At 45.7% G+C, this 16144-nt stretch overlaps 1 protein-coding gene across 1 annotated transcript in view; it reads left to right on the top strand.

The window, feature by feature from the left end:
- The window catches only part of CTNNA1 (catenin alpha 1), a 115989-nt gene extending 101061 nt beyond the window's left edge, over positions 1–14928 (top strand). The window contains 5 exon segments of the mRNA XM_035562867.2: positions 1621–1731; positions 3269–3450; positions 4222–4327; positions 10643–10777; positions 13744–14928. Of these exon segments, the coding sequence (XP_035418760.1) occupies positions 1621–1731; positions 3269–3450; positions 4222–4327; positions 10643–10777; positions 13744–14031 (822 nt within the window). The 3' untranslated portion in view covers positions 14032–14928.
- The last annotated feature ends 1216 nt before the right edge of the window (positions 14929–16144 follow it).

Raw genomic sequence — 16144 nt, 5'->3', positions numbered from 1 at the left:
AGGGCATGAAAGTACGACTGCCAATTCCACGCCGCCAGTAATTAGCAGAGCTGGCAGTGCCAGGAATCCTGACATCTCCCCTCACGCCGTGCCTCCGATGTCAGGGTGCCACGGCTGCATCGTGGCTGCCAAGAGCTAACGGCAGCACGCTGCTGACACATCGGTGACCTGTAAAAAAAGTCAGAATGTTAGTATTTGTTGTCCAAAGGGCTTGAAGGTATAGAAAGTACTTAGGCTAAAAGAGAAGGTGCCAGACCACTGCTTCTCCAGGACGTTGTGACTGAGCCCCAGGAGTAACCATGCTTGCAGGGGGCTGCTGGCGCAAACGAGCTGGTTCACTTGTTCTTTATAGAAACTGGAAGGAAAAGTCTTTCCAACACCTACTTTTTGTGCTTAGGCAGCCTGTTTTCAGAATTTAAATCTTACTGTACCTGTAGGTTATTGAAATAAAGCTCTTTTCTCCCTGATGCCCAGGCAATCTTCCGTCAGCCCCCAGAGCAGTTTTTGCCTTTGGCTGTGGGATAGATGGGAAGAGAAGAGGCTTGAATACTATAAGCATTTCTCTAAAGATGCAGCAGAATAGTTTTGTTTTGGTTTTTAACTTTTTTTTTAAATTCTGACACACCGATCTACTCATTAGTATATGTCCTTACTCTGATTTTGTGGATATACTCTATTAAAGGCGTGGAAAGGAGCTGGGGGCTGAAATTCTCTAGGTCTTGGTTGTCAGCCTAGTCAGCCACCTTTGCTTTCTGGCAATTGTTTTGTGTAACTATCTTTATTTTAAGTGTATTGCAAGATGTCTGTATTGGAAAACAAGTTTATAAAAATCAAATCATAGGAAAGAAATCGGAAGAACGGGGACTTTATTTGCATCTTGTCTATTAATCACAGCTCATTGCATTTATCAGTGAAGTTCTTTGTTGATCCAGCTCTGCAAAATTGTCATGAAGTGCCACTCTAGGCAAAGATGTAGTATTTTAACAAACATGCTGTTTAAACTGATAAGCTTTATAAAATTTTTGCCAGCTGTAGACTGGCAGTAACAAAAATAAATTCTAGGCAAGCAGGAACTAGGTCAGATGAGTTTAGCCTACAGCATAAAAGCTGGCCCTTACTAGCTAAAAATTTTAAGCTTTTCCTGGGGGATAAGAATAAATTTCGATACATTTTGTCTGTTGTTAATTCAGTCGATGCTTTGATTCATAATTGTGCTAAAGAAGACATCTGTGGTTGTGAATCAGGGCTTGAAGTTATATGTAATTTTAGCTTCAGAATGTCAGGTGAGGCTTTTACTGTTAACCAAGTCACAAATGGTGAGATTCATTTTGTAAAGGCTTTTTGTGTGTGTGTCTTTCAACTCTTGAGTGCATTAGTATCCTCTGACAAATGCCAGATGTTTAGTTACTGGTCAGTAATTTTGGGGATCCCTATCATGTTTAACCTGAGCAGTCACGTGTATGTAGTCACACATGTTGATAAGCCGGGTATGGTGCTAATTTACCTTTTTGATGAAAACACTGAATAATTTTTTTTTCAGTAACTTATTTCCATTCTCTCTTTGCTCTTTAGAGCCATTTAATCTGCTGTTTGACTCTTACTGAATTTATCTTTCCTCAGACTCCTGAAGAGCTGGATGATTCTGACTTTGAGACTGAGGATTTTGATGTCCGAAGCAGAACGAGCATTCAGACTGAAGATGATCAGCTCATTGCTGGACAAAGTGCAAGGGTAAGGAAGAAATTTGAGTATTACAAAAGTGTGTCCCACCTTCAAGAAACAATTTAGCTTGCCTTGAAAATCCAACTTATTTTACCTTCTTTGGTGAAAACATTGGATCAGAAAACAGACATTCTTTGTTTCTAATTGTCTTCTGAAAAGGAGTTTAAGGGAAATGTAGCAGTGTTGGTCTCATGGACATCACAGGCATCTGCATTTTATCTTGAAAGTTCTGTAAGATCAAAATCCTTTTAATACCGATGAACTACTTGGTACTTTGGCATCAGATATTGTAGTAGGCACTGCCATTTAGTTAGGCAAGTGAGTTTCTGCAGGGAGATATGGGGCAAATAATTCCATTGTACAAACATTTTTTTACAACAGGCAAATACTAAATTTGTGGGCAAGAAGTAGGTAACTTCACGGTTAAGGCATTTTTTACAAAATGTCTTCTTACGCATGTGTTTGGCCACTGAGCATTTAATCAAGATGATGTTCGAAGCAGCCTGAAAATGAAATAATTTAAACTAACCACATTCCCTATGACTGTTAAAAATGAAAGCATTGATATGCAATATATAATCATTAATAGATTAAAACTTTAAATTGGTACATTGAGGGAAAAACAGGCCTTATGTATTGTTTTTATTTCACATGTTCCTTTCTGGATCAATAACAATTTTATCCTCTTGGGGAAGGTGCCATGAAAGATTTTCGAGAAGGCTCTTTTGGTCTGAAACCAGCCAAGGAGTAGTGAGGCCTTATTTATCAAACTTCTGCCACATTGGCTTTGGAATTGCACTAACTCAGAGTGGTTTTTATGCTCTCCTTCCTTGGGCAAGCACTCTATTCCTATATCCCTCTTCCCCCTTCTATTTAAATGCAGACATTTCTAATTTACCTTTTAGTACCGCAGCTGCCAGATGCTTTTTCATCCTAAGACTCCTTTTCGTGTGCTCCTGGAGGCATGAAGGCCCCTAGTATTTAAGAAGGCAAGGGCATTGAGACTTACACAGGCTGTAAACCTGGTGTAATAGATTTTATTCAGGAGTAAGCACATATTCTTTATTTTCACTTACTCTTTTCTCAGTGTGCACGCTTCTAAATAGCATTTCTAGCGTTTTGCAGGAAAGAGATTCATAATGTTTCTTCTGTGCATTCCAACACTGAAAGATACCCAAGTGGATCTTGCTTTTAAAACTCTTAAATTTTATAGAAAAAGCAAGTCCCTCCTCTTCATGCAGTTTTTCTTTGAGGGATAGTAACATGTGGCAAGCTTGCACATTTTTTTACTATGCACTGCCCATGTTTCAGATGTCAACTTGTCTTTCTGGGCACTTTTTCTTCTCTGGTGCTGGTAGTAATGCATACAGCATAAACTTGGTGTTCGAAATGGAAGGAAATAGTTCTGTAAACCCTCTAGGTAGAGGGTTGCTATTAAAATTTTATCCCCCCATCTACATGACTTAAATTGGTTATTAGTGAAATGTTCCAAGAAGCCTTCTACAAGCAGCTGGAGAAGGAAATGTGAGAAAACTCTCTCTTTCAGGCTATCATGGCTCAGCTCCCTCAAGAGCAAAAAGCTAAGATTGCTGAGCAAGTAGCAAGCTTCCAGGAAGAAAAGAGTAAATTGGATGCTGAAGTATCGAAATGGGATGACAGCGGTAATGATATAATTGTTCTGGCAAAACAAATGTGTATGATTATGATGGAAATGACAGACTTCACCAGGTGAGTCTTTTTAGTTTGTGCACACACCACCTTCTCTCAGCATTGGCTGAGATGGTGATCCTTCAGTGAAATATTTTGCAAGTACTCTTAAGAGTCTTACTTCTTATAATTTCATTTAAATGTTACCCTATTAAAGCCTGTGTATTAACTTGGGAGATGCATTACTATGCAGTGACTGGGTGGTAATAACTGTTTAAATTGATCTATAGATACATAGCAGTTATTTCCTGCCATTCTTTCTTCCTTAAGGGTGATTTTAGTCCCAAAGAGTATATATATATATATTTGCTCAGTTCTTTAAAACATTAAATTCTATGGGCTTCTTGATATTGCTATACTACAGAAATAGTTCCTAGTACAGTGATTTGCAAAAGAAAGAGTGTTTTTTTGATGCCTTTTGAAATCCATTTACTAGACTTCGTACAACACTATTTTTTAAACTTGATGTTGCATTCCATGCAAATTACAAATCTGTCTTGTAAAATGTTATCTCTCATCATAATTAGGTTGCTCGAAACAGTAAAATTTAAGTTGTTTTTATTCCTAGATTTAATCTGAACATGGTGAGAGACTGGGGGTGGGGTGGAGGGGTGGGAACTGACTGGAAAATGAGGATGCTGTAATGGTCACACCTGTGACCTGCCTATTGCTGTGCAACCTCCTTCGCACAGTCGGGTGTACTGCCAGTATAATATGGAGTAGAAACAGCAGTATATTGTTCATTTTTCTGCTTTTCTGGTGCTAGGAGGTAGACTCTGTTCTGTTTTGCAGAGGTAAAGGTCCGCTAAAAAATACATCAGATGTGATTAGTGCAGCCAAGAAGATTGCAGAGGCTGGGTCAAGGATGGACAAGCTGGGACGGACTATTGCTGACCATGTAAGTCACAATTCATTTTCATAACCCTCCAGCACAAATGAGCAATAGGAGATCTTTCAGTACTGCAGACATGGTGAATACAAGAATATATGGTTAGTTTTGAGGTTTTTTGTTTTATTTTTTTAAACTGATTGTTCAGAGTTGTTTGATAGTCTTTCTAGCTGTTCTCCTGCCACCCTAAGCAGTGCAAAATGTTAAATATGTCCAGCAATGAAACTAGCAGCTCCCTGGCTTAAATCAAACACCTGCCATTTTAAGGTAGCGATCTGACAACACTGCTTCATGTCACATAGTATCTAGGCCAGTTTCTCTAACTGAACAGGACTGGAACTAAATTCATGCTGCTTTTGTCATGCTCAGAATATGCCCGAGTACTTTCCAAAGCAATGGCAAGACTGTGTAGGCAATACTGTAATTATTACATGTGTCTCATTGCACAACCCTTAATATTATTTCTGAGGCAGCTTTATAATATTAAACAATTTTTAAATGCCCTCTAGACTGAATGATCAGATTGTCAAAGCTCTCTGGTGTATTTTTATTGTCTAGTCAGAGCTGATGGAGACTTAAAGCAAGGCTTGTAGTGACCTGAGCATTTGCTACGCTGTCCCAGGCTGTTGTGCACGTTGTTGTGCTGTATGCACCAGGGTGTTTGAGAAGAGTTCTCTAGGTCTGACTATGGCTAGCTGGGGGTTTTATGTAACGCATCTGCCTGTCCTGTGCCACTTCAGAAACTGGGTTGGGCCGAGCAAAAGTGCCTTTGGTCTCAGTCCACACCCAAATTGCAGAGAGACATCAGCATTAGTAATAATGCTCTGCCTGCAAGGGAGACCCTGAAATGCAAGTAGGTTAAGTCTGAGATCATAACTGACTGACTATGAACTATATTTTGTACAGCTCTTGCTTGCTTTTCAGTCTTTCTTTGAGTGTAAATTCATAATACAAGGTTTCAACTAAAGCTGGCTCACTTTGGAAGTAAATCTTCATAATGCAGATCTTTCTTAAGTGTTGCACCCAGAGGATGTTGTGTTCACCCGAATGTATTAATGATGCGGTGAAGTGTTTGATGAGGAGGTAAAGTTGAAAAGTGGTTTTTAAAATGGATCTCCTTGCTACAGCATTTTGACAACCATATTTCTGGGGGAATCGGGTGTCACTGCTACCTTAGGTAAATGAAGCAAGGAACAGTTTGTGTTACAGATCTCAGGAGATCTTACGCTGAAGGTTTACAATGCTTTTTTTTTTTAATTTGTGTGTTTTATGCAAACTTGATGTATGGTTTTCTGCACTGAGCCATGCCAAAAGATAGAAGGGGAGCTAAATGGTTGCTTTTAGTAGACATAAAGTCCTTACAAATATAAAAGATTAAGCACAGGTTTGAAGATAAATACGAGCAGGAGTGTACAGTTAGTCATTTTGACAAGAATATAGCTTTTTTTTCCAGCTCCATCCCCTACTAATACTTTCAGCCTGCATATTTCATTAGATATGCTTACATACTCTTTAGAAACTTGTAGCAATCTGTTAATGTAGACCTGTCTGACAGCCACAGAGGACTTACAGTACGACCGTTCTGGTGGAGCACTAATGCCTTCCTGTGCCTAATACAGGGTTTTAACAAATGGAGGTGTTTTCGGGTCCTGCTAACCATGTGACACCGGGTGAATCATGACCCCTCGTGTTCGCGTGTCAGGAACTCCTAACTTGTGCTGTCAGGCAGTTTTACGACACATTTCCTTTGAAACCATAAAAGCTATTACACAAGGTATTTCACGTCTGCTGAGAAGTGTCTAGCCATCAGCCTGCAAATTTCCCCAAAGGTATTCCATCTTTCACTCAAAATAGCAGTCTGCTTGTTTTGAATGGGAGAATGTTAAGAAGTTATGAGTACAACACAAATGAAAATGATTTCCAGCAAGACAGCGATTCGTCATGTATTTCGTTCAATGTTGAAATACTCACAGAGCGAAAAAAAAAACATTGCTTTTGCTCTTTGATAGCAGTGGGAGGTTGCTACCAGTTACCTGATAAGAGAATTGGGGTGGAGCTGAGGGGCTGCCCCGTGTCTCCTGTCCCAGCAAAGGGCTCCAGCAGCCTCCTGCGGGTCAGTAAGCACGGAGGCTGGCCTGGGGACAGAGGCTGACGTGGGGACACACGCTGGGTGCCAGCTCACGCTGTCCTGCTCCACCGCTGGTACCGCTGCCACTGCCCGGCCTGCAGCAAGAGCTGCCCCCCCTGCACGCCTTCTCTCGGTGCCCACAACCGAGCAGTGCCAGGCCCAGCTGCTGCATAGTGTCACGGTGACATTCATACCCTAAATGCAGTGAGAAAGTCTCTGCGGTTGCTCCCTTACAGCCACCAGGTGTGGGGATGGAGCCTCTGTGCTGCGTGCAGGAAGCAGACACCGTCGGAGAGCTCTTCTGTCCCTCCCTGCCCTTTTTCTTCGCACAGAGGGAGGAAGAAGGTGGTTCTGCTTCTGCAGAAGCTCAGCTGGGTGGTGGGATGTGAATGTGTATGTGCATTTGCTGAGGGTCAAGGACAGCTCCTGGGTGTGAAGGGGAGCAGCCAGCACAGCTTTGCCAGCAGCCAGCACCGAGGCTGTAGCAGCATCTCGGCGAGGTCTGCCATCGGGGGGGAGCAGGATGCAGAACACCTGCTCACAGACATCTCGTGTCCTCCTTGGGCTTCTTTACAGGGTGGTGCTGTTAGGGGTGCCCCCAACACATGCTTGTTTCTGTCTGTAGCACAGCTGTCTGCTGGTGCCGTGCTGTGGAAGCCTCCCAGCTCGCCCTGGCTGCTGGCTTTTGCGGCTGTGGCTGTCACAGGTTAACACAGTAAAGCAGCATGTTAATCGGGGGTGAAATTGTTGCCTTTTGGGCGTTTTTCTGAGTGTTCCTGTGTAGAAGACAGGGAGTATACGGGCATACACAGGTGCCTTTTGTTGTTGTCTTTTATCTTGCGTAATATCTCTTTTCAAACACCATCAGTCTTTGAACCGAATTCTCCGTTCTGCTCATAGAAATAGCACACACGGTACAGGAGGTGGTTTTCCAAGTCATGTCACATTGATATATACAGCTGAATAATATTTCCTATTCCATTTTTTACTTCCCCCACTAATGTTTTGTTGCCTTCTTCAGCCATTGGTAAACATGCAGCAGACCCTTCCCTTGAAAGTGCCTTCCCTTAAATGCTTTCCATAAACTCACAACCCATAAAGCACCTGGAGTTGTTCAGCGATCCTCCCGACGTGCCGTACTGTGCATTTGTCAACATTCAATTCCAGCCACGGCCGTGCCACTCACCCGCTTTGTTAGATGAGCTGTTTGGGAGATGGAGAGCATTTTCCAAAATGCTAATTCCAGCTTTTCGTTAGCTCTTTGGCCAGCAGTGTTTATGGACTTCCTCTGAAACATCCTGCACTGCTGGCTAATACTGATTAACTTAAAAAATTAACCTGTAAACTTTGCTGCTTTGTTATCCACAGTTAGCACTTCACTGATGGAAACAACGTACCAAGGAACGAGTTGCAGACGCCTCAGGTGTTTTCATTAGCTTTCCTTGGGAGTAAGAAGGTGATTGCAGCCTCTCTGTGTTCACACGGGCTCAGATGCCCCCAAAGCTACGCACACGTCGCCGCCTGCGCTGTGCAGCCCGATGTGCCTGTCGCAGCACGCCAGCAGCCCCGTGGTGGTGCATTGTGTGTGTGTGTGCCAGGGCTGCCTTAAATCACGGCTCAGCAGGCTGCCATACAACATGTAATACAGCTGTTTTGTCTTTGCTCTGCTGAAATACCGTCTTGGCTTTAAAAAACACTTGTTCAGGCCCTGGAAAATGCATTTATTACCTACACTTGCCTCGCTCTTAGAGTTAAAAGGCTGCTAGAGCAGATCAGTTACTTGGTGTGGGAAGGCAGCGCTTGGCTCACGTCACGCCACCTGTGCACACTGTTGCAGCACAGGGGTCTGCTCTGGTGCCTTCCCCTTTTGTGGCTTTTTGTTCAGGGGAGCTTGGGTTCCTGCACCCATCTTGTAGAGCCGGAGCTGTAGCTAACGGGAGGTCCGTGGTGAGAATTTGGGGTCAGCCCCTGCTGCTGATGCACAGGGGTTGGGTTTTGCCTTTCTCTGAAAGGCGAGAGGCTGTGGGGTTGTAAGCAATAAACCCGACTCAGAGCAAAGCATTGAGCAGTAAATTGCTGCCACATTTAAGGTTATTCTTCCAAGCCTACCACGTCCATTATGAATCTTCATTTGACGGTGCCTTGTACTGCATCAGAGAGTAGTGGATGAGATGGGATTTTGCAGTGAATGAGGGTGTTTATAGAAGAGCTCTTGCAGACTGCTCAGCTCTCTGAATTTCAGCAGAATCTGGTCGGGTGGGGAGAGCAAGCAAGAAGTGAGTGCTGCTCAGAGTAAGGTTCTTCCGTTCCTGTCACATCCGACGCTGGTAAATCACTGCAGCCACTTTTCTGCGGAGTTCCTGGTGCTGCTCTGGGGCAAGCAGTGCCAGGCAGACCTCAGCCAGCACACGGCTCTGTGGCTTTCTGCCCTGGCCAGCACAGCCTGGAGGGGAAAAACTGAGGGTGCTGTGCTCTGCTTGTCATCAGGCTCTGCTGTGGGGCCAGGGAGAGGTGTTTGAATTTTGTATGTGAGAGCCTGAAAAGGCTGCCTTTAGTGATCAAAGGGTTGTGTACAAAGACCCTGATGCAAGAGCTCGAGGAGTTTCTGGTTGAAGCGTGACCACCCTGGGAAGGATGGAGATCGGTGCAGGGGCTGGCCTTAGCCCTGCTCCTGATCAGTGCTGCCTGGATTCCTGCTCTGCTGTGGCGCTGGGCACGGTACTGCCTGCCCTAGGGCAGAAAACAAAGCCTCGTTGTGGGTCTGGCACTGGCTTTGTGAGAAGGGGGACCTGTGAATGCCTGGTGGGACGATGGCGAGGAAGATGTTCCAGAGGAGGAACCGGCACGTGAGCTGGCAGTGCAGTGCCCCCAGCCCCACCTGCTTGGGGCCAGGTTTGGGTGTAAGACGTGGTGCGTGGGACACGGTGCCACGTACAGCACGTCGACCTGGAGCTGAAGGCATTCATTCGTGTGTGGGCACAATGCCTGGCCCTGAACCGCCGGCTTTTCTCAGAAATGTGACAGTTGTCGGTCGTGGTGTGCCTTGCCGCGGACATGAGAGCACACCCTGACAGACCACAACAGCCCGTGCACCCACTGCAGTAGCTTCTGCCATCGTGAATACATCCAGAGTGGTTTAAAACGTGTTGTCCTGGGCACTGCTGAGCACAGCCAGCAATGTCTGGGGCTCCGAGCTGGCTGCCCCTGTGTTCATTTATCAGCAGCACAAGAGGCTGATGGGCAGAGGCTTTTCAGAGCTCAGGGCACATCAGTCCTTTATTCCCCAGCCTCCACACACCCAAGTGTGCCAGCAGACCTGAGGTGGGCAGCTATCCCTAGGACAAGTGCTGCTCGCCCCCGTGCTCACTGCCGTGTGTAACGGGACTGCGGGACCGGCGTGGGCAGCAAAAGGCTTCTTGTTGCCTCTTGGTCTTAGGCATGCAGAGCTGTTTTGGACTGTAGCTGCCCCTCAGCTGGGCTCCTCTTGTTTCGAAACGCAGCACGGGGCCGACTCATTAATCATCCTGCTGCAAAGCAAGGGACGGTCCTTCGTTTGGGTCCGAGAAGGCAGCTCTCTGAGCTGCGCTGCAGCCCCTGGAACCTCTGTAGTTTCAGCTGCAAAGCTGGAAAAGTGAATTCTGTCGTGTGTATGGTTGAGTGCTTCAGCGTGCACTTGAAAAATTTTATTTCATGCCTGGTGAGGAACCTAGTTCCCACACTGCTACAGAATGGGAGCAGAAGGCAGGGAAATATCAATTTTGCAGGATATAATCAAGTAACTGGTGGGTTTATCATTTCCTAGCTTCAGGTACTTAAGACTGGGAACTGAGGCTGGATTTAGTAACTTCTGTGAGTCGCAATTTGAGATCTGGGTGTGAAATCATTGCTGCTGTGTCCTGCATCATGTACAGGAAGGACTTTGGGAGTCAGTAACCCTGCTCTGGAAGGGCTGGGCACCCTCCGTGTCCTCTCAGGGAGCTCAGGTTGCGATGGCTGTATTTATTGCTTGTGGGTGTTTGTATGCGTTTAGCTTTGCCTGTGTATTGCTCGGTTGTCTTTTGGAAACCAAAGCTCCACAGAAAGCGTAATGCTGTCCGGACCATTACTGCATGCACTTGGCTGCTTTCTCGCTGAGTGACTTCAGCTCCAGTTCTCACGATCACCAAGTGAAACTTCACCGTTGGTTTTCCTTCCAGTGCCCCGACTCCGCCTGCAAGCAGGACCTGCTCGCCTACCTGCAGCGCATCGCCCTGTACTGCCACCAGCTGAACATCTGCAGCAAAGTGAAGGCTGAAGTGCAAAACCTCGGCGGGGAGCTGGTTGTGTCCGGGGTACGTAGGAGCTGCAGCATGCCCGGTTCACGCGGTTTTTCCTCCAGGGGTAACAGTTATTTCAGGCTAAGCTATTCTGCTAAATATTACAGAATATCAACAAGGTATTTCGGGGCTTTCAGTCAAAGTTTTAGTACATGCCGAGTTTGTAATCCTGCCTGCCCTGCCTCATTGGTTTTGTTACTGTTTGAAAGGGGGGAAATACAGAAATGCAGAAAAATACTTCATGTTTCCATACTCAGCAGTGTGTGTGGACAGATTCACTTTACCTCTATGTGATCTCCCATTTTTTAAGACTGTTTTTCACTTTCAGTGAGGTTAAATCACTTTAATCAGCATAGCTAAACCTACCCCATGTGTCTGCACAGCCTTGGAACATGCTGGGGTCCCGTAATGCTCCAGAGATGTTAACATTTCAAAATAGCTTTGCCCTGAAGAGTGCAGGGATTTTTAGTGGCTGCTCTGTTTTATGACAGCTGAAAGCTGCCGTAGGCCAGCCTGCTTCCTTATTCTAGCCATTACTTAGCAAATAATTTTTTTCACTGTACTTCATGAAATGCTTTCTCCAAAGAGGAATCTGTATTGGGGCTATCTATGGGGAGGAGAGCAGAACTAAATTCTTAATTTCTCCTGGCATGTTCTTCCTTGCCCTAGACAGTCACGTGTGACCTCCAGTGCTTTTGCCCATCCTTGTCATGACTGAGGTAGGAAATTCAAAGAAGGGACAGAAGGGGCTGGTGGTCTGAGATCGCTGTCTGAATCCTTAAAATCAAGCAGAAGTCACCACCCCCTGCCACTCAGATGCTTCAAATGCTTCAACTTACAGCACCTTTCTCCCCACAAACAAGCCCAAGGTGTAGAGCTCTGAGTAGCAGTAGCTGAGGGAGGTCTGCACCAAGGAGCTGCAGAGGCAGCGATGAGCCACGCTGCCATAAGCTGAGCTCCTTTGCGGAGCGATGGGCGTCTGCCGCACCGCCTGCCAGTCCCACATGCTCGTGCTGCCAGCACCGCGGTGCTGAGTGATGAGATGTACTGGAACATGTGTTGCTGTGCAGCTCTGTTGCATGCCTGATGTCCTATTATCTGCAAGGCTGAAGGCATTGTGCTGTCAAAGTAGTAGATGTGTCATTATGCAATAATATGTACTCCAGGGTTTTACTGCAGTTATTCAGTGTCTTTAGAATTTACATACCCTTCTGCCATAAATTAGTTATATGAACAGGCTGGCATCTGTAGTCTAATCTCCTGGTTTTATCTGTTCTCCACGAATCTGTCCACTGGGGCTGAATACTGCCAGTAGCAGTGCTAAGCCTCTGTCAGATTATCAGGTGAAAACCTGCTTGTGGAGGCTGATCCAGGGACTTCTGAAAGTGCTGTCTAAAAGTAAAATTCTCTCCAGTGTTGGCATCCTCCCCCATCTGGATGCAGCAAACATTCTGTGGAAGCAGAGCTATAACCAAGGCAGTAAGAGCTTGCACCCTGAGCAATCTGGCAGTTCATTTAGAAAAGCACCTCCTTGCTTTCATTGCATTTAATACGATTCGTCCCACTGTGAAGAATCATGGAACTAGTAAAATGCAATGAAAGTGTTTTCCAGCATGATGGCTGGGGCAAGGAAAGCAGATGACACTGGGTTGCTGGAGGGCGCAGATCAAATCTGCCACTGTCACACTCAGAACACAGCGTGATGGAAGGGAAGGTCCCAGCGCCGTGAAAGAGCAACCGCCCCCCTGCTCGATTGGTTTTGCTGCTGGGTAAGCCATGGCTTCAAGATCTTCCCCCGAATCTTCCTTAGATGCATTCAGTGCTGGAATTTAAATGCATGGAGGCAGCCGAGTTCTTGTGTAAGCTCAGCAGAGATGCTGAAATCCTGCCAAAGATTGTTTGGCATTTGCACGCCGCAGGTCCTGATCTTGCGTGTGGCAGATGAGATGGTACCAAACACGCACAGACACAGCACCCGCGGCCACCAGCATTTGGGACCCAGCCCACCTCCTGCACTGAAATGTTCCCGACCGAGACTGGAGGCGGTCTTTCCCTTTGCCTGCGAGCATTTAGACCCAAATCTCCCGACGAGGTTGGTGGCCAGGCTCAGCTGGAAGTTCTCCGTGCCATCTCTGCTGGCGCTCGGCTGCTTTTCAGCCAGGGTCATAAATCATCGAGCGGGAGAATCAGTGAGTGGGGGAGTGGTTGGAGGCTGCTGCTTAGGGTATGGAGCTGCAGGGAAGTGAGGTTGGGCACTCACCGGACTCCCTGGGCTGCCGATACGTGTTAGGTTTATTGGTTAAAAGAGGGAAACGTGTGAGCAGGCTGGGAGAGCCCCTGCTGGCGGCCGGAGCCGTGCTGGGACCTGGTTCTCCGCTCCGAGGCGGTGACTGGGTGCTGTCGCCCACCAGAGCAGGGCGCTGGCACCCTCATCTCCCCCTGCCTGCGCCCCGCTGCCAGCCTCCCCGTTGGTCGCGCTGCCACACACTACAGCCTCAGCAAGCGCAGCTTTTTTTTCTCATTCTAATGCTGTTGTCGATCAGGAACCACCTTGGCCTGAGGAGACAATTACATTCCTTCCTTTCTAATACAACTTAATATTCTAGGGTGATTTAAATGTTTATTACCAGTGATTAAGATATTACCACGACTTTATTAATTTCATTAGAGAATAAGCTACTGTTAAAGCTTAGTCACAAAAGCAAACAGCAGAATACAAATCTTTTCAATTGCCGTTAATATGGAAAAGGCACAGATAATGTGCAAATGTTGCTCTTTTTATTTCCTGGTGGCACAAGGCAGGTCCTTACCGCGTGGTGTCGAAAGAAAAGGACTGCCTCGAGGTCGGAAGCTCAGATTTCAAAAGAAAGCCCAATCACTTGTAGTGCTCGTACAAAATGCACGCCAGGACCATGGTGTGTTCTGGAATACCGTGTGTGTGCACTTTAACAGTGTGTAACTCTCACGTTGACGTTCGGCAGGTGGACAGTGCCATGTCTCTGATCCAAGCAGCCAAGAACCTGATGAACGCCGTGGTGCAAACCGTGAAGGCTTCCTACGTGGCATCGACCAAGTACCAGAAGTCCCAGGGAATGGCTTCGCTCAACCTTCCCGCCGTCTCTTGGAAAATGAAGGCTCCAGAGAAGAAGCCCCTGGTCAAGAGGGAGAAACAAGACGAGACCCAAACTAAGATCAAAAGAGCGTCCCAGAAGAAACACGTTAACCCGGTGCAGGCTCTCAGTGAATTCAAGGCTATGGAGAGTATTTAAAGAGGTGTCTCTGTTGGTTATTTTTCTTTAGCCCACTACTGCTACTTCCTGAACTCTACTTTTAATATTCTAAGGATTTTCAAAAGTTTACTATTCCTCAAAATGTATTTACTTAATATAATTTTGATAACTTTGTTTAGATCATGTGGGGAAATACTCAAATTATAAGTCCTTTCAATATAGCTTCAGCCTACAAGAGTGTGTTAATTTAGATTGCTTTTAGATTTCAGGGGTGTATTTCTAGCTGAAAATTATTTTGTATAATCTTGCTTTAAATAAAATATTCTATAACCAAAGAGGGTTTTACAATAACACTAACAGTTAACATTGATAGTTGAATCATTCTGCTTGGAGACTGCAGTTTTTCATTGTGATCAAGAGGGAAAAATTAGATCTTTTCACTCGAAAAAGAAAAAAAAAAGTATTATTGTAGGTATTAGTGTATTCCTGCTGGGGATGGAGAGGGACTAAGCTTTGTACGCTGAAAGGAGAATGAAAACACAGCGGGCGCTAGCGGGGCACTGCCCTGGCCGCATGCTCACGCCTGGCCAGCACCTGGAGAAGCGCTCGCCTGGCCCCGGGGAGCCCGGGTGGCCTTGGCTGGGAGCGAGGAAAGGGACACCGGGCCTGGGGGAGCTTCGTGCTGCCTGTGCCACGCGTTGCTGCTTCTCCCTGCCAGAGCCCGAGCCTGAGCCTGCGCCCACGCCCGCGGGCTGCCTCGCCCCGGCCCTGCGCTGGGGCTTTCGTGTTCGCGGGGGACAATCTGGTGAGACACTCGATGCGTGATGAAAGGAAACCGATTACTTTTGTATGACACGAGATGAGAATTTTAATGCCTGGTTACAAATTACTAATGTATTTTGCTGCGGGACACTAATAAAGTTGCTTTTACCAGCCGGTGTATTGTCGTGCTGTGAATGTAGCGTGTTTGCAGCCCACCCTGCTCCCCCTCCCCGGCATTCAGATGCAAATTGGCATTGTGCTCATTTCTAATAATTGCTATGCATCCTGCCTTGGGCTTGCGAAGGAGCCCAGCAAATAATGTTTGTTCAGGCTGCAATTTAGACTATACATTATTTGTGATAACTGTAGCTACAAGGTATAATTTTGCTGTCTTATTTAAATTTTATGAATTTCAGTGTGTTTTACACTTACCAATAAAGTCCAGTATTCCCGAGGAAAGGTTTGAGCAGGTCAAAGTCTTGTTTGTTGTTTTTGTAAAGCATCCATTAAAATGGAAAGAGGCCTGTTCCGTATTTAATGTTTTTAACTGCAACTAAATTTGGGAGCCAGTCGCTGGCAGTGTTTAAGTTATAATTTGATTTATCTTGATCAGCTTACAATTTACTATATCAAGCTTATTGCTGTCAGGTTACCAAATTGCTGATCAGAATCAGACTAAATAGTTACTGGGATAATTTTGCTGAATTTATTATGCTTCCAAGCATTTCAGCCTCTTGAGTATAAATGATAAATAGCTGGATTTCCTAACAGTTTCTGTAAGACTTTTAACATCTGAACGGGCGTCTGCCTAAAAGGGCAAGCTAATGAGCTCGTCCTGCTGGCAGTCAAGGGTTAATGAAGTAGCTAGGTTGCAGATCTTCTGTCTTATTTGTAATTGTTTTCTGCTTTAATACAATATGACCTTTTTTTCTCTCCTGGTTTTAATATAATTGTCTTAAAGGTTATATTCCCTGGGCTGTTCAGTAGCTCTCTTCAAAATAAATGCATTATTGCCCCCCAAATTCCATCAGTTGGCTTTAAAAAATAAAAATCTGTATATTAAGATGAAAAGACATCTATATCTATTTAGCCTTTGAGTAAACACGGGTTGGTTTTATGCTACAGACTTCCTGAGCGCCAGGTCAGCATCCAGTTAACACGGCTCCACCTGAGCCAGGACCGGGAGCCGCTCTCGCCGCGCCTGCACTGCTCCTGTGGGAGAAGCGCATGGGTCTGCGGGGGAGAGGCGCATCAAGGTAAATGTTTAATGGATGTAACTTATTTAATTGGTCCATTTAGAAATGCACGGTCAGCGGCTGGTGGGAAAGCAGAACCCTATCTTCCTGAAGCAGGGAGGATTTAGGGTAATGTTAAATCCGATTTGCAGCTC

This window comes from Cygnus atratus, chromosome 14 (assembly GCF_013377495.2).
Source record: "Cygnus atratus isolate AKBS03 ecotype Queensland, Australia chromosome 14, CAtr_DNAZoo_HiC_assembly, whole genome shotgun sequence".
Taxonomy (NCBI): Eukaryota; Metazoa; Chordata; class Aves; order Anseriformes; family Anatidae; genus Cygnus; species Cygnus atratus.
The sequence above is the reverse complement of the archived record's forward strand: the minus strand, read 5'-3'. Positions and strand labels throughout refer to the sequence as shown.